The sequence below is a fragment of the Rhineura floridana genome, chromosome 1 (genome assembly GCF_030035675.1).
Source record: "Rhineura floridana isolate rRhiFlo1 chromosome 1, rRhiFlo1.hap2, whole genome shotgun sequence".
Lineage (NCBI taxonomy): Eukaryota > Metazoa > Chordata > Lepidosauria > Squamata > Rhineuridae > Rhineura > Rhineura floridana.
In genome coordinates, this window is record NC_084480.1 from 322,491,214 (window position 1) to 322,515,033 (window position 23,820).

The 23,820-nt window shown below is 47.6% G+C and overlaps 2 protein-coding genes across 2 annotated transcripts in view; both read right to left on the minus strand.

Moving 5' to 3' along the window:
* LOC133375531 (speriolin-like) overlaps positions 1 to 23,820 on the minus strand; it is a 100,855-nt gene that overhangs the window by 24,663 nt on the left and 52,372 nt on the right. The gene's annotated exons all lie outside the window — the stretch shown is intronic.
* Positions 1,274 to 7,359, minus strand: LOC133375530 (speriolin-like). Its single transcript, XM_061607224.1, has 3 exons — positions 6,598 to 7,359; positions 4,927 to 5,060; positions 1,274 to 2,150 (listed from the first exon to the last, which is right to left on the minus strand). Exons 1-3 carry the CDS (start codon positions 7,232 to 7,234, stop codon positions 1,824 to 1,826), a joined length of 1,098 nt encoding a protein of 365 aa, XP_061463208.1. The 5' UTR covers positions 7,235 to 7,359; the 3' UTR covers positions 1,274 to 1,823.

Below are 23,820 nucleotides of genomic sequence, written 5' to 3' on the forward strand. Positions count from 1 at the left end.
TCTTGGCTTGATATCGGGGTAACCACTTCATGATCTCATTTGAACAATTTGCCTAGCAATACAGTTTCAAGTTTGGCATTGCAAAGCTGCCTCACATCCCACATCACCAGTTCTGTAAGGAGAGCTTTTTCTTTAGCTCACAGAAACTGTGATTCCATGTTCTGCCATTTTCCCAGAGACCCTCCTTCAATCCCTCCCTATGGATAGCAGTGAGGGTGGGGGCAGGGGAGTTAACTGGCAGTGAAGGTGACATTTTCGCTGTTTATTTATTTATTATTTGATTTCTATCCCGCCCTTCCTCCCAGCAGGAGCCCAGGGCGGCAAACAAAAGCACTAAAAACACTTTAAACACCATAAAACAGACTTTAGAATACATTAAAACAAAACATCTTTAAAAACATTTCTAAAAAAAAGCTTTCAAAACATCTTCTAAGATTAAAAACATTTTAAAAAGGTTTAAGAACATATTAAAAAGCAATTCCAACACAGACACAGACTGGGATAGGTCTCAACTTAAAAGGCTTGTTGACTTTAACTTGTTGAGATTAACTGTTGCCAATCTCCAACAAATAAACATTTTCTCCTTTTCTCTATTCAGTTGCTGATCCATTTTTTTCATATAACCAACCATATTTATGTTCAAATGCATATTTCCCCCATTTTTATTATTTATTTTTTTGTAAGCAACATGTCTAAATATTTGAGGGGGGGGTTCTGACCCTTTACACTCCATTTTCCCCTTTTTGTTAAAATTTGCAGGCCTGTAACAGGACACCTCAGCCACCGCTCTGTCAACGTTTGAGTGAAATCTGCAGTCCAACAATCAAATTATCATAAATGAAAACAGTATTATTGAGAGGCTAATTTTACTGCATCAGTGGTCTCTGTGAATCACCCCCTCCCAGTCTGACTTCGGAAGAGAGAAAGCCAGCAACGCAGTTTCATAGATGGAGAAGAGCCGCATGGATGACTGAACAGGGAGAGGAAAAGGCCAGGGAGGCTAGGAGGGGTGAGGAGGAGGGAGTAAGTTGCGCTGCTGTGCTGGAGACCAGGTGAGGAAAGGGATGTCTTGCTCACATCACACCCTGTGGCAGATGAAGCTTTGCCTGAGAATCCCCCAAGTGACACTCCTGGACGTTGAAGCCACAGACTTCCTTTTACTTAAAAGCATTTGTTTCCAAGTTCAGCTGCTTCCTGGCAATTGTCCCATTACTGAAACCTAAGGCACACAGAAATTATTTATAAAAATGAATTTCTAAGACCAGACTGATGAAAAGTTCTTTGATTTACTAACCAAGTGTTAATTCCAGGTGTAGAATACAGATTACAGAATGGAGTTAGTACAAAATCACAGAGCGTCATAACACTGATTATATTTTAGTAGCAAAGCTTGTCATAATAATAGCTTATAGAAATAGTTGTCGCTTACAAAAGTGGCTTATCAGATTTGCTATACCACAAGCAGAGGATTTTCCATAAAGAAACCCCTCTCTCAGTGCCAGCAATTTGCTCTTTTTAAATCCTTCTACAAAAAATACAGTTCAGTACATTTCTCATCATGATCGCCCCTCCCCTTTCACTCTCATCTTCGAGCTCGACTACAGTTAATACGGTTTTGAAGGCGGCCAGCTCAGGGCCAAGAGGACCAACTGGCCGCCTCCCAAATGATGGAACTGCAGGAGGAGAAGGAGGTGCAAGGTGGCTGCAGGTTACATAAGGAAGACACTCGGCACAAGACACTTTTGCCAGGCCTATTCAGATGGTTTATTGTGTTTGCAGCAGTAGGGTGCATTCTAGGAGGGCGGTAGGGGGTTGGGGTTGCTTCACCAGATGAACAGGGGCTTCCCATCATCCTGTGACAGCTGGTGGAGGCAGCTGAGGAGCAGCATACAGTTCCCACACATGTCATCCGGAGCTGTATTCCTGACCACCTCCTGCAGATACTGCACGTCGTAGGCAGTTGCCTCTGTGCCGGTCATGTCTGGCCGATCTCGGAGGATGCCAAAAGTGTTCACTATGTGCTCCGTCAGGGTGGGGTGGACGTTTGGGTCATAGCCCAGGTGCTTCAGGCGGTCCATGATGTTGCTGTAGCGCTCGATTATGGTAGAAGCCTGTTCTTCAGTCAGTTGCAGGAAGGGGTCGTTTCCGCTCTGCGGAGAGAGGAGCATCATTGAGACGACAAATGATGTTATCTTGTCAAGCCACTTTCAGGCTTTTTTCTTCTGTATAAAGCAACTGAATAACAGCAGCAGCAGCAGCAACAATATGAGCCCCCCCCCCCGTGAAAGATGTGGAAACACATCCTAATGGACAAAATTTCTGCATAGTCTCAGCATAGAAAGCCCTTCCTGGCACATGAAGCTAGGAAGGCAATGCCTTGGATGGACACAGAGCCTTGGTCCATCCAGCCCAGAGCTATTTCCTCCAACCGGCATTGGCTCTCCAAAGAGTGGCACCACCGGCTGCCTCAGATGGCTTAACAGGAGATGCCAAGGACTGAGCCTCAGCTCCTGACCCCTTTCCAAGCAGTGCGGGGCAAAAGTCTCAGGAATGTGTCCAATGCTTGCCCTACTCAGAGTAGACCTACTGAAATTGATGGGCATGACTAACTTAGTTTCATTCATTTAAACGGGTCTAGTCAGATCAAAATTAAGCTGGATACAATCCTCAGACTCTAATATATATTTACATTCAAACACTCTGGCAAACACCCCCTTCTCCTTTTCTACCCCGCTCAGCATTCCTGGGGACCCCCCCCCCCAATAAGTGAGACTTAGTGTGGGTCTAGGAGCACATTGCTTGCTTCAGGAGGGGAATCTCAGACCCATCGTAACCAGTTTTATCTTCTACATTTCAAGTGAAAGGCAGAACCAGAAAATCCAAGCTCAGCAGAGATTGCAATTCTGGAGTGTTTTTAAAATACACATGCTTTTTGAAAAGTGGGCTTAAACTGGCCTCATCTATTTGTAAGGAGGAAGCAGCCTTGTGGAATCCCACACTTAACTGGGTCCTGTGCTAGTCTCCTGCTGAAAGCCTCCCACCCACCTGCCCCTAAAAAAGGTTAGGAGGTAAATAGCATGTTTTTTGGGGGGGAGGGGTTCTCTTAAAAGGTTATTTGAATTGGGGTTCTGCACAACACATTTCTTTCAAAGCAAAAATGTCCAATCTTAGCACACTTCTTAAAAAGCGTATTGATTGTAATGTGGAGTTTGGCCCAAGAAAGTGTTGGAATATGTGGTTCAACTCCAACTGGTGGGTTGGGACTGCATGGGGTTAAAAGGGTAGCTAGAGAGGAGACCTCCTGATTGCTAGGCTATACCTATCCTTTGACCTCCTGCTGACTCTCCCTTCCTGCTAGATTGATGTGCTTAGGATGTTGACCACATCTTCCTTCTTCTTTCTCTTGAGAGGGAGAGCAGACATCTTCTCTTTGTCTCTCTCCTCCAAGCATGACGGCAAACACTAGGCCCAGTGTTTGCATCTCCAACTTAGCTAGTTAGCTAGATGTAGAACTCTTTCCTATCAAGTATGTACTTCCAGAATAAAGTAGTTATTTCTTATTTTAAAGCTTGAAGTCTCTGTCTGACTAATTTGCACGGAAAGTGGAATCTTTAGCAAAGATTCAAACACACCTAAAGGCTCACTCAGTCTCTCCATTCCCCATTTTGCCACTCTGCGACAGAAAGAGGATCTCAACTAAACACTGGGAAGAGATGCCTGGTGGTGCAAGTGGTTCAAGAGTGGAACAGGCTGCTTCGGGAGGTGGTGGTGGGCTGTCCTTCATTTGGGGTGTGTGTGTTTTAAGCAGAGGCTGGAAGCAAGCTATCAAGCATTGGCAGGGGGTTAGACTGGATGGCCCCTGAGGTCCTTCCAATGCTGTGACTGTGTGATCCCCCAAACCCAGGGATGAGGAACCTGCCCCCCCCAATATTATTGAACTCCAGTTCCCGCCAGCCCCAGCCAGCATGGCCAAACATTGGGGATGACTGGCGCTGGAGACCAAAGATGTCTAGTGGGCCCCCACAGGCTCCCCATTCCTGTCCTGAATAAATCATGGGAAATGTAGTCCAGTAAGGAAGCAAAATGTTCTGTACTGTTTGCAACCTCCCTCACACAACTACATTTCCCAGGAATCCCTGTTAACTAGTTTACCTGTATCTATACTGTAAGGTATAGAGGTTGTAGGAAGATCCATTTAGGGCATGTCTACATTGCACACTAAAACTGGTTTGACCATCAGAAAGATCAGGTGGGGGGAGGAGGTGGTGAAAAGGCCTTTCTCTGCCCAAAACCTGAAGCAGAGGCGCCGCCAGCGACTGGAGCTGCCCTTGATGAAGAGGCATCTTTTTGTGCCCAGACCTCGGCCGCAGAATGTGAAATGATTTATATCCTGCTTTAGTAGAGTGTTTGATGTTGATTACTTTAATTCCAATTTAAAAGGTTTTGATATTTTATGTGATTGCAATTTTATTGCTGTTTATTTATTTATTGAATTTCTGTCTCACCCTTGCAGGAGACCAGAGCAGTGAACAAGCGATAAAACACTAAGAACACATTCAATACATATTAAAAACAAATATCTTTAAAAACCAGACATTTTAAAAAAATCTTTTTACTTTTTTTTTAAATCTTAAAAAAAACCATCCCAACACAGACACATACTGGAATAAGGTCTCTGTTTAAAAGGCTTGTTGAAAGAGGAAGGTCTTCAGCAGGTGCCGAAAAGATAACAGAGATGGCGCCTGTCTAATATTTACGCTCAGCAGAGACACTGAAGCCCACTAGTGGCAACCCACAGGTATCCAACTCTGCCTGGCCTGAATGTCCAGCCCCTTCCAATGGTTCTCGGAGAGGCTCTTTTTGCACATGCCCCCACCTTGAGGTGCCCTGCCAGGGCTAAGAGCAGGAGCAGCAGGCTCTCCTCACCTGTGCAACTTTCTCAGGGATGTTGCGGACACTGAAACCGTAGAGGCGGACCCGGTCAGGGAAGATGCTGGAGAGGATCCTGCGGTCCAGCTGGAAGGCAATCTCACCCACAATGCGCTCCTGCTTCCCAGTATCTGCAAGGATATTTCCAGTCAGTGAGGAGCGTGACCCTGGCCAGCCCCCCATGGTAAAGTGCCCTAGAGCTGCTCCGGGTCAAGCTCCACTGCCAGCCCGTCACCCTCACACAGTCCCAGGGGCCCCATAGCTGGCAGCCCAGTAGCGATGCCCCAAATCACCCTGTGCTGACACCAGCAGAGTACCCCCTGCCCTTCCCTGCTTCCCAGGTCCTGTGCCCTAAAGCCAGCCTGTGTTGTCTCTTATTGACTTATGCACCAATCCACATCAAAAACCCCAATATAAGCCATGGTCCTGGCCGGTGCCACACTGAGTAGTGTATACACGCTTCTAAATAAAAATAAAGATTAAAAAAATATTTAGGGTTTTTTTGGGGGGGTTGAACTGTGAACCTTCTAACAGGTTTATTTCTTCTCATTGTTCAGCTTGTGTGTCACACAAACACAGAGTTCATTTGATGCAACAGGCTAGAGGGCAAAGAAGCTGGTCACCCACAGGCCAGAAAGACAACTAGCCCTTCAGCCAGGGGCCATTTGTCCTAAGCAGATTCACAGGGCTGTTTGCAGCCATCAGCACCACTGTGTGAGCATGTTCTGGACTGAGGCTGGCTTCTTGTTCAAAATAAAAGTGGGCAGTTTAAGCATGCTTTTGAGAAAGTGTGCTTCTCGTGATGTGTCAATCCCCCCCCCCAGTTGCACACATTTTGTAGCAAAGGGGCAATCTTCAACTGGAGGTGCCTTAACACCACTTCCAAGTACAGGAGGTTGGAGTTACAGCTGCTTGTAGGCACTGAAGGGTAGCCACTCTAAGCCTGTGTGTGGCTCGACCATGATTTGAAGACTGGCCAGGTGCTGATGCTGGCCTGCAGTGTCCCACTGTGATTTCTTCCCGGCACCAGGAAACTTTCCCTTTCCTGCAAGGACTACTAGCCATGATGGCTGTGCTCTGCCACCCTAGTTAGAGGCAGCATGCTTCTGAAAACCAGTTGCCGGAAGCCTCAGGAGGGGAGAGTGTTCTTGCACTCGGGTCCTGCTTGCGGGCTTCCCCCAGGCACCTGGTTGGCCACTGTGAGAACAGGATGCTGGACTAGATGGGCCACTGGCCTGATCCAGCAGGCTCTTCTTACGTTCTGGCCAGCACCCGCACGCAGCCGCCAGGCTGTGTTCCTGCCTCTGCTTCCATAAGGCTTCCCCGGACACCCAAGCCTCTCGTGGCTCCCTCCCGGCCCTGCTCCCTTCTCCCCAGCGACCTCGCCTGTCCAAGGGGCCTTCTGGGGACGAATCACGGCTGGCCTCTCTGACCACAAAGAATTTCCCCTCTCCCAGCCGGCTCTCCGGGCCCTTTGTCCCTGGCTTGCCCTGTCTGCTGTCGTCACAGGCGCTCGGGGTTTGTGAGTGACAGCTGCCGTGGAGGTGTCCTCGAGGCTGTGCGTGCAGTCTAGTGGCAATTCCTGGCACGGGCCAGGAGACACGCTTGTGAACGCCCCCCCCATCGGCCCGCCCCGCTCCGCTCCGGGCCTGTTCTGGCCCCTCTCACCTTGTCCTTTGCTCTCGCTGCTGGTCTTCTTAGAGGGCTCTTGCTTAGCGGAGCCTCTGCGCTCCTTCGGGTTCACATCGGGAGATTTCGGCGGGTCCACTGGGGCTTGGAGTGGAGTAGCCTGGAACTGCATTGGCAGGCATGCAGCAGGTGACGTGGTGTTTGAAGGGGGCGGCTGCAAAGGGGAGGGCCTGGCCTTCCTACCCGGAGGTGGGGGTTGCAGTACAAAAGGGACAAAGTTTGGCAATCCTAAAGGCTGTGCGTATGCATTTCCCTGCGCCTGGGCTTGCGCCTGGGCCTGCGCCTGGGCCCACTGCGCCCGCTCCATCTCCTGCCGTCGTGCTATTTGCTCCCTTGCTGCCCATATCTTCGCCCATTGCTGTGCCCGTGCCCTCTCAATTGCCTGCCGCCGCGTCAGTCTTGGTGCCTGGGTCACTACTGGAGCCTGCGCCATTGCCTGCGCTTGCGCCATTGGCTGCTGCTGCTCTCGCTTCATTGCCCGCCTCAGTGCCATTCCGTGGGCCTGCCTTGCTTCCTGTGCCTCCCCCAGTACCTGCTCATAATTTGGATCCAGTATCTGTGCCTGCCCCATTGCTTGCCCCAACGCCAATGCCTGGCGCAGCGCTGGCATGTTCATGGCAGGCCATGCTTGACACGAGTAGGCATTGATTGGCACATTTGGAGGGGAGAAGGGTCGAGATGCCCACCACTGCTGAGCAACATCAGCACTGTTTAGAGGGCCTTGGTCTGAGAGATTTAGTAATGGGACAGGGCCATTCAGGGCAGCATTCTGGGCGGCATTCAGGGAGGCATTCTGGGCATCAGTATTTGGGGAGGCGTTCAGGGCATCAGTATTTGGGGAGGCGTTCAGGGCATCATTCAGGGAGGCGTTCTGGGCAGCATTCAGGGAGGCATTTTGGGCAGCATTCAGGGAGGCATTCAGGGCAGCATTTTGTGAGGCATTCTGGGCAGCGTTAGGGTAGAAGACTGAATCGTCTGCAGGAGACATGGAGTTGGGAACAAACCAGACAGTAGGGATTTCCTGTGGTTGCAAGCTGCCACCGCTCATGGGGGTTACAGAATAGAAGACTGGATTGTCTGCAGGAGTCATGGAGCAAGGAAGGGACCAGAGAGAGGGGATTTCTACTGGGAACAGCTGGCCACCTTCAAGGCTTGTAATGCTGTGGTCAGAGATAGTCATGGTTGCGGAGGTCAGGGGAAGATGTGGGTGCAAGGGGATGGGGCATTCATAGCAGTAGCCTTTGGGACTTTGATAGTAGGACGTGGGAAGACTCTCATGGGCTGGATATAAAGCATCATTGGCTGCAAAGAAGAGAGAGAGGCTCTGCTGAGCGTAGGGGTCACACTGACCTCACAGGGCACCACCTCCCCGACACTCAGAAGCCACGATTGGAATTGCGGTAAGGGGAGTCCTGAGTTCTACTACCAGAGACATGATCTGCAGTGTTTAGGCAGACTTAGGCTCTTGTTTCCTCTTCTTAGGTCTCCTCTCTTTGCAGCTATTTATCCTGGGTGCAGACAGCGATTCTGAAGTTAAAGATGGTTAGGTGACCTCTGCTTGCTCTGCCCTCCAGCTGTTGTGGACTACACTTCCCATCAGGCCCAACATTGTACGGCCATGCCATCTAGGGGTGGATGGGAGTTGCAGTTCAGAAAATCGGGAGGATGTCAGGTTGGGGGGAACTGCTTTGTGGTGCTCTCTTTGTAACCTGCCAAGGGCACATGCGGAGGCTGGAGGCAGCTATAGGGGAGAGAGAAGGCCCAAGATCAGCCACAGCCACATCCCTGAACATGGAGGGCTTTCACACTAACTGAATTAGTAGCTCCTTCCCCCAGAGCTGCCTCCTCCTCCTCCATATTCAGCCTCTTGCCCTCTGCATCCTCCTTCTGCCCACAGTGATGACTGTTTAAAGTGGTATGATCCTGCTTTAAATGTATAGTGCGAAGGGGGCAAGGTGTTTTCCGGTGTGGAATTCCCCCTCTTTGCCCTGTAAAAAGTGACTGAACGTTGGTATGACGGAAGATACAGGATGTGCCTGCCAAGAGTGGAAAGCGATTTCACTTGCAGAGGGAGAAGGGTGAGTGGGCAGCAGGAAAAATCCTCAGCGGGGAACCATCAAACTCCTTTCTGTGTACAGTAGGGCCCCGCTTACCGGTGCTTCGCTTACCGGCGTTCCGGTAATGCGGTGGCTTTCGTTTTCTATTTTAAAGCCGATTTTTGCTGTTTTGCGACATTTTGGCGTCATTTTTGCGCGATGGCCCCATTATAGTCTATGGGTTCCGCTTTACGGCAATTTCCGCTTTACGGCAGGGGTCCGGAATGGAACCCGCTGTATAAGCGGGGCCCTACTGTATGTGTGTCCACCGAAGGACCTCTCTTTATCATGTCTGTTTCCCTCTCTGCCCACTGACCTTCAAAGGCTGATGGGAGATTTACGTATTTATTTTAATTGTATTCTGAACAGGTAAAGCAGTTCTCAACTGTCATATGGTATTACACACTATTTGTTCTAATGCTGCCTAAACATATTTATAGCTTTAAAAATAAACCAAAACTGATTATAATTTTCTTAATATGAGGTTCATAAAATGCAGTAACCATTCACATCAAATAATAATTCATATCATCAGCAAAAATCTTTTATAATAATAATAATAATAATAAATTTAATTTATGTGTCGCCTATCTGGCCAATGGCCACTCTAGGCGACGTACATACAATAAATATGGCAGAATACAATATAAAAAGACAGTGAAATATATAAATTATAAGAGCAAACAATACATAATAGGAGGCATTTAAAACAGAAGAATATTAAGCCTCCCCAGAAGTCCCGAAAGCCTGCTGAAAAAGCCAGGTCTTTAAGGCCTTGCGGAACATATTCAGGGAAGAGATGTGCCGAAGATCTTGTGGGAGGGAGTTCCAGAGGGTGGGGGCCGCCACTGAAAAGGCCTTCTCTCTAGTGCCCGCCAACCTAGCTGCTTTGGTTGGCGGGACTGAGAGAAGGCCTTGTGTGGCCGATCTTGTCAGGCGGCATGATTGGTGGCGTTGTAGGCGCTCCTTTAGATAAACTGGACCGAGACCGTGTAGGGATTTAAAGGTTAAAACCAACACCTTGAATTGGGCCCGGAAAACAACTGGAAGCCAGTGTAGATCGAACAACACTGGCGTGATGTGGTCCCGGCGACGACTGTTTGTGAGTAATCGAGCCGCCACATTTTGAATAAGTTGTAGTTTCCGGACCGTTTTCAAGGGTAACCCCACGTAGAGCGCATTACAGTAATCTAATCGAGAGGTGACCAAGGCATGTACTACCAGTGGGAGCTGATGAACAGGAAGGTAGGGTTGCAGCCTACGTATAAGGTGTAGTTGGTACCAAGCTGCCCGGCTCACAGCCGAAATCTGAGCCTCCATGGACAGCTTGGAATCAAGTACAACCCCGAGGCTGCGGACCTGGTCCTTTAGGGGTAAACTCACCCCATTGAACTTCAGGTCAACGGTTTCCAACCTTCTCTTGTCCCCCACGAGCAGTACCTCGGTCTTGTCGGGGTTCAGTTTCAGCCTATTCCTTCCCATCCATCCACTCACAGACTCCAGGCACTTGGACAAGGTCTCCACAGCCGACTCTGGTGAAGATTTAAATGATAGAGCTGAGTGTCATCCGCATATTGGTGACACTGCAGCCCAAATCTCCTGATGATTGCCCCCAGCGGCTTCATATAGATGTTAAATAGCATGGGAGAGAGGATAGAACCCTGTGGCACACCACAATTGAGAGGCCAAGGGTCTGAAACCTCCTCCCCCAATGCCACCTGTTGGTACCTATCAGAGAGAAAGGAGCGGAACCACCGTAATACAGTGCCTCCTATTCCCAATCCCTCTAGGCGATATAAAAGGATACTGTGGTGGACAGTATCAAAAGCCGCTGAGAGATCGAGGAGGACAAGGAAGGTAAATTCTCCCCTATCTAATGCCCTCCTCATATCATCTACCAGAGCGACCAAGGCTGTTTCAGTTCCGTGACCAGTCCTGAAGCCCGATTGGTATGGATCTAAGTAATCCATTTCATCCAAGTGTGTCGACAACTGATTGGCCACCACTCGCTCAATGACCTTGCCCAAGAATGGTAAATTCGAAATTGGGCGAAAGTTATTAAAAACTTGGGGATCCAAGGAGGGCTTCTTCAGGATGGGCTTTACAATTGCCTCCTTGAGGGCTGATGGCATCACACCCTCTTGCAAGGATGCGTTTACCACCGCCTTGATCCCCTCACCCAACTTCTCTCTGCATCTCATGATGAGCCACGATGGGCAAGGGTCAGTTAGACAGGTGGTAGGCCTTACAGTCGAGAGCACCTTGTCCACATCCTCAGAAGAGAGAGGCTGAAAATGATCCCAGCATACCGGCATGCAACCGGTCAACTCCGATTCATTCACTGTATCCACGGCGCACGGGATCGAGCTCCGTATGTGTTCGATTTTATCAGCAAAGTGCTTAGCCAAAGTGTCACAGGAGGCTTTTGACTGTTCCAAGGGTTCCTGAGCAACTGGACCGACCAGGCTTCGGACCACTTGGAACAACCTCCTGGGACAGCACTCTGCAGACGCAATAGAGGCAGTAAAGAAAGCCTTCTTTTCTGTCCTTATTGCCACTTGGTAGGCAGTTACTGCTGCTCTAACTTGTGTCCGGACACCTTCGGAGCGGGATTTCCGCCACCGGCGTTCTAGTCGTCTCACCTCCTGTCTCAGAGTATGCAGCCGTGGTGTATACCATGGAGCCAACTGAGTTCTGTTCAGGGGGAGAGGACGTTTCGGAGCCACCCGGTCTAATGCCCCGGTGATCTTTCCATTCCACTCCATCACCAGGGTTTCAACCGGGCAACCTTCAGCAGGTTCCAGTTCCCCTAGCGCAGTCAGGAATCCATCAGGCGCCTGGGGCGGACCATTCTAATAGGTCCATCACCCCTGCGGAGAGGGTGTGGCAGCGTGAAGTCCATGTTTACCAGATGGTGATCTGACCATGACACAGGAGTGGAAAGAACCACTCCCAACTTCAGAGCACTTTTCTCCTCTCCCAGGACAAACACAAGGTCGAGAGCATGACCGGCTACATGGGTGGGCCCAGTATTACTGAGGTGCAGTTCCCAGGAAGCCATGGTTTCCAGGAAATCCCGAGGGGCCCCAGTGAGAGTGGTCTCGGCATGCACGTTGAAGTCACCCAGCACTAACAATTCTGGGGACAACACCCGTACAGCCGAGACCACCTCCAGCACCTCAGTCAGGGAATCTGCCGTGCAGCGGGGTGGGCGGTACACAAGCAGGATCCCCAAACTGCCCTTCGGGCCCAACCTCCAGTACATGCAATTGACAAACTTGGTCCTATGGAGAGGAGATCTGGCAAAAACCAAGGACTCCCGGTAAATGACTGCCACACCCCCTCCCCGCCTGCCCACCCTCGGCTGCTGTGCGCAGCGGAAACCCGGCGGACACATGGCCTCGAGAATGGGTGCAGAGGCCTCATCCAGCCAAGTCTCCGTAATACATGCCAGGTCTGCACACTCATCCAAGATCATGTCGTGGATGAGTGAAGTTTTTTGTACCACAGACCTGGCATTGCACAACAGCAGACGAAGGTCGGTAGGAACCTTGCGTCCCCCAGTTATCGTCTGGTTTTGGGCAGACCCGGAACAGGGGATGCATTAATATCATTAATATCATTAATACGCATTAATATCATTGTTACAATTTCTGCAGCTTATAACTGATAAATGGACACCAGCATTCCTCAAAATCTTTGCCTTCCTTCTCGTAGTCAGTAGCTGTACGCCATACTTCCTTCCCACCACTCTTGTGCTGAAGGCTTATTGTGTATGAACGACATTTCACAGCTATTAACATTCACTATAATTTTTATTATTTATTTATAAGACTATTTACCGGGCCCAATTCAAGGTGTTGGTTTTGACCTTTAAAACCCTATACGGTTTTAGCCCAGTCTATCTGAAGGAGCGCCTGCAGCATCGTCAGGGATGCCGCTCAACAAGATCAGCCCACCGGTGAAAACAGCTAGACTGGTGAGGACTAGAGAGAGGGCTTTTTCAATAGTGGCCCCCACCCTGTGGAACTCTCTCCCAAATGATCTCCGCCATGCCCCTTCGATGATGAGCTTCCGCCGGGCCTTGAAGACCTGGCTCTTCAGGCAGGCTTTTGGGGTGGGTTTGGTTTCTTACTGTTATGCTTTTAAATTTTAATGTTTTAATATTTATGTATTTTGTCTTGTACGTCGCCCAGAGTGGCTGGACAACCAGCCAGATGGGCAACTAATACATTTAATATTATTACTATCATTCTGTACCACCATCCCATAACCTACCAGGGCAGTGTACAACAATAAACCATAAAGACCATTAAAAATAATACGAATTAACATTAAAGTGACTGGCTATTAAAAAAATAAAATGAGCAGCTTTAATGGTACAAAAAGATCTTCAAGAGACACCCGAAAGTCGGAAACAAGGGATGCCCCTGCTGAATTTCTGCTGGGAGCGTGTTCCACCGCATGCGACCAGCAACACTAAATGTGCAACAGGTGGAACTGCCCCCACTCCTCTCGCAGGTCCTGCCTGCCTGTCTTACAATAACTATGCGAGAAGGTGGTTTTGGTGCCATAACAGAAACTACACTGAGGAGGAAACAAGCAAATGATGTTGACTGGCCTGCTGAGCTCAGTATTATCTACTCTGGCAGACAGTGGTCCTCCAGGATCTCAGTCAGAAAGAGATCTTTCCCAGCCCTGTGATCTTCCTAAATGGGACATGCCAGGGACTGGATTTGGGGCCTTTTATCTACAAGTACATGTGCACCCCTAAGGTAAGTTCCCTCCCCCACAGCAAACAAAACAAAACCCAAGCATCTAAAGCGAAACTAATGCCATATAAACATTGCAATATCCTACAAGTTATCATCTCAAGGAATGAATTTCTATCTGAGGGCCAGTTGGAACTCTGTTAACGCAGGGGACAACTAGCAGCGCTCCTCTGGCTGGTCTCACGATCTGGCTGCCATATAAGAGCTCAGGTGGTCGTTTAGGTTTCCTGGAGCCAAGTTGTTCAGGACTTTGAATGCCAACACAGGAGCCTCGAACCTGGCATGGCAGCATATGAACAGCCACAGCAGATGTTTTAGCAGAGGTGTCACATGGTGTTGGCGGTCTGCCCCCATCAGCAGTCTAGCCACTGCATTCTGCATAAGAGGGCGCTTGCAGGCCAGGCCCACATAGAGTACAGGGTAGTAATCCAGCCTTGAGGTTACCAGTGCATGGACTACAATGGTCAAGTTATCCTGATCCAGATGTGGCTGTACGTGGAGTACAAAACCAAGTTGGTAAAAGGCACTCCTAGCCACAGAGGACACTTGAGTCTTTAATGGGCAACCTCGCATAATACCTCTCTGGGGCAGGGTGTACATACTTTAGTATGGTAAATTAGAAGTGTTGTCTCTCGCCAGACTCAGGGAAGCTCTAGAGTTTCCTGTTTGTTGTTTTGCCCTCCCCTTCCTGCTTCTCCTTTGCGCTGTTCTTTTTGAATTCTCCGTTAACACACGGAGAAGTCAGGTGACGTGGCCCCTTGCCAGAAACTGAAAACAAAGTGTCCTCATCTCTTCTTGCCAACTTCCTAAACTACAACTGTATCACTGCATACAAGTATTTGTTAGCAAAGACTGTTTTACATGCTTCACTAAAGAAGACTTGCTTTGTTCTGCAAGGCTTTGGGACCTGGTGAGCAAGAGCAGTTTAACCAGATTATTTGGGAACTTGTTTTGTCTTCTTGTGCGTTGGCTCTCCCCCTCTTTTTATCACACACTAGCTGGCATTTTTTTCTCTTGCTGACTTCAGAGTTGTTTGTAACTAAATTCTGCTCAGATCTGCAAGAATGTCTTTCTTTACAAGCCAATAGGGCTTTTATTTATAATAGGGCCAGATGTCCAAGTTGGATTTAGACAGGGAAGAGGCACCAGAGATCATATCGCAAACATACGTTGGATAATGGAACGGACCAAGGAATTCCAGAAGGAAATCACCCTGTGCTTTATAGATTACAGCAAAGCCTTTGACTGTGTAGATCATGAAAAACTATGGAATGCTTTAAAAGAAATGGGGGTGCCACAGCATCTGATTGTCCTGATGCGCAACCTATACACAAGAGGCTACTGTAAGGACAGAATATGGAGAAACCGATTGGTTCCCCATCGGAAAGGGTGTGAGACAGGGGTGTATTTTATCACCCTATTTGTTTAATCTGTACACAGAACATATTTTACGGAAAGCGGGATTGGACCAAGATGAAGGAGGTGTTAAAATTGGAGGGAGAAACATCAATTAAGATATGCAGACGATACCATACTCTTAGCAGAAACCAGTAATGATTTGAAACGAATGCTGATGAAAGTTAAAGAGGAAAGCACAAAAGCAGGACTACAGCTGAACATCAAGAAGACTAAAGTAATGACAACAGAAAATGTATGTAACTTTAAAGTTGACAATGAGGACATTGAACTTGTCAAGGATTATCAATACCTCGGCACAGTCATTAACCAAAATGGAGACAATAGTCAAGAAATCAGAGGAAGGCTAGGACTGGGTAGGGCAGCAATGAGACAACTAGAAAAGGTCCTCAAATGCAAAGATGTATCACTGAACACTAAAGTCAGGATCATTCAGACCATGGTATTCCCAATATCTATGTATGGATGTGAAAGTTGGACAGCGAGAAAAGCAGGTAAGAGGAAAATCAACTGATTTGAAATGTGGTGTTGGAGGAGAGCTTTGCGCATACCATGGACTACAAAAAAGACAAATAATTGGGTGTTAGAACAAATTAAACCAGAACTATCAGAAGAAGCTAAAATGATGAAACTGAGGTTATCCTACTTTGGACACATCATGAGAAGACATGATTCACTAGAAAAGACAATAATGCTGGGAAAAACAGAAGGGAGTAGAAAAAGAGGAAGGCCAAACAAGAGATGGATTGATTCCATAAAGGAAGCCACAGACCTGAACTTACAAGATCTGAGCAGGGTGGTTCGTGACAGATGCTCTTGGAGGTCACTGATTCATAGGGTCACCATAAGTTGTAATCGACTTGAAGGCACATAAATAACAACAGGTCTTTTATTAGCAAGCTGCCTAGGCTGACGAGCCACAATGATCAACAATGGAAAGACAAACTTAAGATTGCTTTGGAAGCAAATGAAGCCTGTTTTTGCATTGAAAATCCAAAGCCAGCAGAAGGGGCCAAGATATTAGAGATTGGGAAAAGAAAAATGCTATTGCTAAGATTATCATATTTGATCATTTGGAAGATGACCAGTTAATTCATGTCAGAGATTTAACACCACAAAAGAAATGCTGTGTAGTATCCATGCCTCATTTGGTTTCACAAGTCTCAAATCCCCAACTGTTTGGATCCGATAAATGGTGGAGCTCAGGCTTGAACCCAAGAAAAATTGTGAAAAGCATATAACTAATCACTGTATTTGACAAATTGAAATTAACCGGACTTGAACTAACTGACCAGCAGAAGCTGGGATTTCTTATGGGAACTTTGGGAGAACAGTTTGAGACCTTTATCTCTGTTCTGGATGGCAAACATGAACTGAAATTTGATCAGGCCATTGCAAGCCTCAGGGAGGAATGTGTTGAGCAAATAAACTTTCCCCAACCTGTTTTCAACCTCAAGTGGCTCAAATTACCTAGCTAGTGGGAAGCAGAGGAGGAAAGCCCCACCCAAGAACCAATTATTGCATACAAGAAAGGTTGTGAGTAAATACTATTTTATATACTGTCGCGCGCCTCTCCCAATCTCCGAGCGGTGAGATTTCGGAGGTCCCTGTGCCTCTCCAGGGTTTGGTTTCCTTTGGGAAGAAGGTCAGCGGAAACTGCAGTGTCTTTATGAAATATGGTTTGTTTATTTATTTATTTATTTATTTATTTTTAAAACTTATATACCGCCCGACTAGCAATAGCTCTCTGGGCGGTGAACATAGATACAATAAAATACAATATAATACAAAAACATCAGTCTAAAATCAAATTTCACAATCTAAAAACAGCAAAGGCTAAAATCAAATTACAAACATTACAGTCATTAACAAAAAATTAAAATGCCTCGGAGTAGAGAAAGGTTTTAACCTGGCGCCGAAAGGATGATAGTGTCGGCGCCAGGCGAACCTCATCGGGGAGACTATTCCATAGTTCAGGGGCCAGCACTGAGAAGGCCCTTGATCTTGTCACTGCCCTCCGGGCCTCCCTATGAGTCGGGACCCGGAGGAGGGCCTTCGTAGCAGACCGTAGTGTACGAGCCGGTTCATAGCGGGAGAGGCGTTCCGACAGATATTGAGGTCCCGCGCCGTATAAGGCTTTATAGGTTAATACCAACACTTTGAATTTGCCCCGGAAGCGTATTGGAAGCCAGTGCAAGCGGGCCAAAACAGGTGTTATATGGTCAGACCGCTTCATTCTTGTTAGCAGTCTGGCCGCCGCATTTTGCACCAGCTGTAGCTTCCGAACCGTCTTCAGAGGTAGCCCTACGTAGAGCGCATTACAGTAATCCAAACGTGAGGTTACCAGAGCATGTACTACTGATGTAAGATCCTCCTTACTCAGGTAGGGACGTAGCTGGGCTACCAATCGAAGTTGGTAGAACGCATTCCGTTATTTACACACATTCCAACCAGAGCTTAAGGATGGAGGGGTTCAATGCATCAGCAGTCCACTATTCAGCTTTTCATCTGGGTGCAGGGGCATCCTATAGCCATGATGCAGAGGGATAGCCTTTCTGCGTGCCTGCAGCCCCAGCCATTCTCTAGAACACACTCCAAAACTACAAGCACAAAACTCTCCTAGGAGGGGGGGGAATGCTCTCCTGAAGAGTTTCAATAAGAAAAGGATCTTCCTGGCCCATTTCACCAGTTGCAGGGGCAACCGAAAGGCCCATCATCTTACCTGGCCACTCCATTTGATTAACAAAGGAGATTCATCTGGCTAGCAGAGCCAGCCCCCAGGGCATAGGATTCCAAATCAGAGGCTGGAAAGGTGACCCATAGAAATCATCCATTCCAACCCCCCCCCCATGCTCATAACAATACTTTACTAAAGAGGACTTGCTTGCTCTATTCTGCTAGACTGTGTGAGGGTGGTGGTGGGCTGGTTAATTGCTCATTCCCGTTTGCCAATTTTACTCTGCTAAAGACAGAACGACAAAAGTGTTTTCCCCCATAAACCTCAACACAAACTATGTCCCTTCTCCTCTAGAAGAAGTGCAGCCCTGCCCATAATGGGCAACTGGCCTAACTTGTGGACATAGGAACCACTTTCTGAGGTTCAAACTCAGCTTATTGGCCCTTATCCAGTCCACCACTGCATTAAGGCATTGGGCCAGGGCTCATAAGATGAGCTTGCTGGATCAGGCCAATGGCCCCTCTAGTCCAGCATCCTGTTATCACAGTGGCCAACCAGTTGCACATGGGAAGCCCACAAGCAGGACCTGAGTGCAAAGTAGCCATTGACAAACTTATCCTCCATGAATCTGTCTAATTCTCTTTTCAAGCAGTCCAAGTTGTTGGCCATCACTGCCTCCCACGGGAACGAATCCCATAGTTTAACCCAGTCTCAAATTTACCATTCCTAGGCAAGGCGGTTGAACGGGTGGTGGCAAAACAGTTGCAGGCACACTTGGAGGAAGCGGATTATCTAGATCCATTTCAATCGGGCTTCAGGCCTGGACATGGGACTGAAACAGCCTTGGTCGCCTTGGTGGATGATATGAGGAGGGCATGGGATAGGGGCGAATGCACCTTCCTTGTCCTCCTTGATCTCTCAGCGGCTTTTGATACCGTTGACCACGCTATCCTCTTGGACCGCCTAAAGGGGTTGGGTATAGGGGGCACTGTATGGCAGCGGTTCCATTCCTTCCTCTTCGGTAGGTACCAAAGAGTGGCATTGGAGGAGGAGGTTTCGGATCCTTGGCCTCTCACTTGTGGGGTGCCACAGGGTTCTATCCTCTCCCCGATGCTGTTTAACATCTATATAAAGCCGCTGGGGGCAATCATCAGGAGATTTGGGCTGCAGTGTCATCAGTATGCGGATGACACGCAGCTCTATCTCTCATTTAAATCTTCACGAAGGTTGGCTGTAGAAACCCTGTCCAAGTGTCTGGAGTCGGTGAGTGGCTGGATGGGAAGGAATAAGCTGAAGCTGAACCCGGATAAGATCGAGGTACTGTTTGTGGGTGACAAGGGAAGGTTGGGGGATGTGGGCCTGGTACTCAATGGGGTATGTTTGCCCCTGAAAGACCAGGTCCGCAGCCTGGGGGTCATTTTGGACTCCCAGCTGTCCATGGAGGCTCAAGTCTCGGCTGTGAGCCGCAGGGCGCTGTATCAATCCATCTGATACGGAGGCTGCACCCCTACCTTCCCAACCATCTGCTCCCACCGGTGGTACATGCCTTGGTCACCTCTCGCCTAGACTACTGTAATGCGCTCTACGTGGGTTTACCCTTGAAAACGGTCCAGAAGCTGCAACTGGTACAGAATGCGGCGGCTCATCTGATTAAGGGCAGCCGCCGGCAAGATCATATCACTCCTGTGTTGAAGGAGTTGCACTGGTTGCCGGTTGTTTACCGAACCCAATTCAAGGTGTTGGTTTTGACCTTTAAAACCCTTTACGGTTTTGGCCCAGTCTATCTGAAGGAGCGCCTCCAGCCTTGTCAGGGATGCCGCTCAACAAGATCAGCCTCAGAAGACCTTCTCTCGATCCCACCAGTGAAAACAGCGAGACTGGTGAGGACTAGGGAGAGGGCTTTCTCAGTAGTGGCCCCCACCCTATGGAACTCTCTCCCAAATGATCTCCGCCATGCCCTTTCTGAGATGACCCTCCGCCGGACTTTGAAGACCTGGCTCTTCAGGAAAGCTTTTAGGATGGGTTAGGCTTTTATTGTTATGTTTTAAATTTTAATGCTTAATGTACAGTTTTTATCTTGTACGTCGCCCAGAGTGGCTGGTCAACCAGCCAGATGGGCGACTAATAAATTAAATAAATAATAAATAAATAAATAAATAAATAAATGTGCTGTGCAAAGAAGTTCTTTCTTTTGACTGTCCTCAGTCTTCCAACATTCAGCTACATTGGATGTCCACAAGTTCTAGTGTTATGAGAAAGGAAGAAAAACCTTTCCCTACAATATCCTTTTTGAGGTGAGACCAGAATTGCACACAGATGTTATGGAGAAATAGGGCTGCTTGCTATCAGCATAAAGATGGCACCATGCTCCAAAACTCCCAAGGACCGTTCCCAGAATGGCTTCATATACAGTGGATGTTAAATAACATTGGTGACAAAATGGTGCCCTGCAGAGCCTCATAGCATACGTACCAGGGGAGTGGAGGAGCACTCCCTCAGGGCTACTTTCTGGACTTCACCGTGCAGGTAGGACCAAAACCTTTGCAGTACAGTGCCTTCTGTGCCCAAGACGCACAGTCCATCCAGGAGGAGATTATTAGTGTTTCTGCTAAATGTGGTGGTTCAAACTGCATGTAATTTTTAAAATAATCTAACAAAATTGGTAAAGAATTCAACTTTTCTGTTTGTCCCACCACAGAATTCATAAGAGTAATGATCTTTTCTCCAACATTTCCCCCCAGAATTCCACTATGCATAAAGACTGCTCCACTTTCCCAGCATTCCTCTGTTTGCCAGGCATGGGTGGGCAGATGCCAAGGGCTCCTGACTAACCCTAGCCATTATGGAAGAAGGGGAGAGGTCCTCTTGTGGATCAGGAACTGGTTAAGAAACAGGCAGCAGAGAGCAGGAATAAATGGACAGTTCTCTTTCATAATACTAAAACTCAGAGCCATCCAATGAAGTTTAAGTTGGAAGATTCAGGACACACAGCACATAAACTATGGAATTCACTCCCACAAGATGGAGTAGTGGTCCACCTCACTCAGTATTGTCTTTGCCCAGCCATACCTGGGGGAATTGAACCTGGGACCATCTATATGTAAAACATGTGCTCTTCCACCGAGCTACCGCTTCCCTGTCGTTGGATGGGGGGCAGTGGGACCAGAGGTTCTCCTTGACCTCTCTCAGTATCATCAACCGTGATGTCCTTCAGGAGGGACATTCCATGCTGGGCTGGGCAGACCTGCTTTGCGGTAGGTCCCGTGCTCCTGAAAATGGGTTCTGCAGGGCTTGATATTATCCCCCATGTTTTCAGCATCTACATAAAACTGCTGAATCCATTGCTTTCAATAGTATGAGACACAGCTCTGTTTCTCCTCATCTCAGTCAGGTGTGGTGGTGGAGATGGGGATCTGTTAAAAAAGCTCCACTGGTTGCCAGTCTGTTTCCGGACACAATTCAAAGTGCTGGTGATGACCTATAAAGCCCTATACAGCTTAGGTCCAGGCTATTTATCCGACCGTATCTCCCTGTAGGAGCCTGCCCGGGCCCTGAGATCCTCAGGAGAGGGCCTTCTCTCAATACCCACATCTTCTCAAGTACGACTAGTGGGGACGCGTGAGAGGGCCTTCTCGGTGGCTGCCCCTAGGCTTTGGAATTCCCTTCCTAGGGAGGTAAGAATGACCCCCTCCTTGCAGTCCTTCCGCTGACAAGCAAAGACCTTCCTATTCCAACAAGCCTTTGGAATTGAAGGCTAAGGATAGGGCGTGAAGGGTGCTGCATTGCTAATGTCTATTATATTATTTTTAAACTAGTTTGAACTCTTTTAGCTATATGTGTGTATGGTTTTAATATTGGAAATAGTTTAATCTTATTTTAATGTAGACTTTGTATGTTTTTAATTATATGTATTTTTTATCTGGAAGCCACCATGAGTTCCAGTTTTGGAAAAATGGCGGCATATAAATAAAGACAATCATCATCATCATCATCATCATCTATGCTTGACTGTGGGAATGGACTGGATGAAGGCTAGTCAACTGAAACACAACCCAAGCAAGACAGAGATGCTGTTAGTAGGCAGTTACTCTGTCCAGGTAAATAGTGTCCAGCACAGGGTCACCTCCCCCCCCGAAGGACCAGGTTTTCAGTTTGGGGTACCTCTGGATTCATTGGGGACACCAGAGGCACAGTGGCCTCCCTGGCATGAAGGGTCTTCTACCAGCTTCAGCTGCACCCCTAATTATTATTATAATTAATAATAATAATAATAATAATAATATAATTATTATTATTACCTGGATGCATCTAACCTGACTTCAGTGGTCTGTGTCCTCATAACTAGGGGTTGCCTTTGGAGACAGATGGGACACTGTAACGTGCAGAGGCTGGGTGATTTGAGTATAATATGCTGGTTCTGGATCACCTCAACTGACTTCCAGTATGTTTCTGGGCCCAATTCAAGGTGCTGGTTTTAACCAAGCTGCTTTGTGAAGGCTTGTTTCCCTTGAAAAGCTGCGTATAAATGCCATTCTAACCCTATGAAGCCTTATACACCCCAGGAGCTCCATACCACTATATACCATCTCACGTGTGGCTACCACAGGCCCATATTCAGAGGCCCACCTCTGAGTGCCCCCTTAGGCAGACGTCTGACAGGTGGTGGTCTTCTGCTTAATATTATTTTATTTATTCGCATGAAGTATTAGTTCCCCTCTATTCAGCACTGGTTACGCCTAATCTTGAGTGCTGCATCCAGTTCTGGTCTCCGCACTTCAAGAAGGATGCAGACAAACTGGAACAGGTTCAGAGAAGGGCAACAAAGACGATCAGGGGACTGGAAACAAAGCCCAATGAGGAGAGACTGAAAGAACTGGGCATGTTTAGCCTTGAGAAGAGAAGACTGAGGGGAGATAGGATAGCTCTCTTCAAGTACATGAAAGGTTGTCAGACAGAGGAGGGCCGGGATCTCTTCTCGATCATCCCAGAGTGCAGGACACGGAATAATGGGCTCAGGTTGCAGGAAGCCAGATTTCAACAGAACATCAGGAAAAACGTCCTAACTGTTAGAGCAGTACGCCAGTGGGACCAATGACCTAGGAAGGTGGAGGGCTCTCCGACCCTGGAGGCCTTCAGGAGGCAGCTGGACAGCCATCTGTCGGGAATGCTTTGATTTGGATTCCTGCCTTGAGCAGGGGGTTGGACTCAGTGGCCTTAGAGGCCCCTTCCAACTTTTCTATGATTCTACGATTATAATTTGACTCATGATCCGCCCTTCACCATAAGGTCCTATTATGCAATGCTACCTTCAAAGAGTTTAGCATATTTTTAGCATCAAGCTGAGCTCTTTCTCTTCTCCTACACCTTTTAAACACCTTTATTGCTGCTTTTGGGATTTTTCAATTGGTTGATCTTATGGCAACCATACTTAGACTGTTGGGGTAAATGGGTTTTGGATTGTAGTGTAGTAACTTCTAGTGGTTTACCTGTTGAGTGGTAATATGCTGATATTTTTACTATATATGTTATTTATTGTTGTAAATCATTATGAGACCTTGGAGGAGGTCTAATGTTGCCCCTATCTTCAAAAAGGGCAAAAGGGAGAAACTTGGGAATTATAGACCAGTCAGCCTGACATAAATCCCTAGGAAAATTCTGGAGCAGTTAATAAAGCGATCAGTCTGTAAGAACCTTGAAAACAATGTAGTGATTACTAGAAGCCAACATGGGTTTATCAAGAACAAATCCTGCCAGACTAATCTTATCTCATGTTTTATCAGGTAACCTTCCTGGTAGATGGTGGGAATGCTGTGGACATAATATATCTCGACTTCAGCAAAGCTTTTGACAAAGTACCTCATGATAATCTGATTAGCAAACTAGCTAATTATGGACTGGGATGGAACAACTATCAGGTGGATCCACAGTTGGATCCAGAATCGTACTGAAAGAGTGCTTATCAGTGGTTCCTTCTCACACTGGGAGAGGTAACAAGTGGGGTACTGCAGAGCTTAGTCCTGGGCCCAGTGCTCTTCAACATTTTTATTAATGACTTGGATGAGGAAGTGCAGGGAATGCTTATCAAATATGCAGATGATTCAAAATTGCAAAGGATAGCGAATGTCCTAGAGGACAGAAATAAAATGCAAGGGGATCTTGATAGGCTGGAGCATTGGGCTGAAAACAACAAAATGAAATTTAATTCAGGCTGCATTAACAGAAGTATAGTTTCCAAATTACT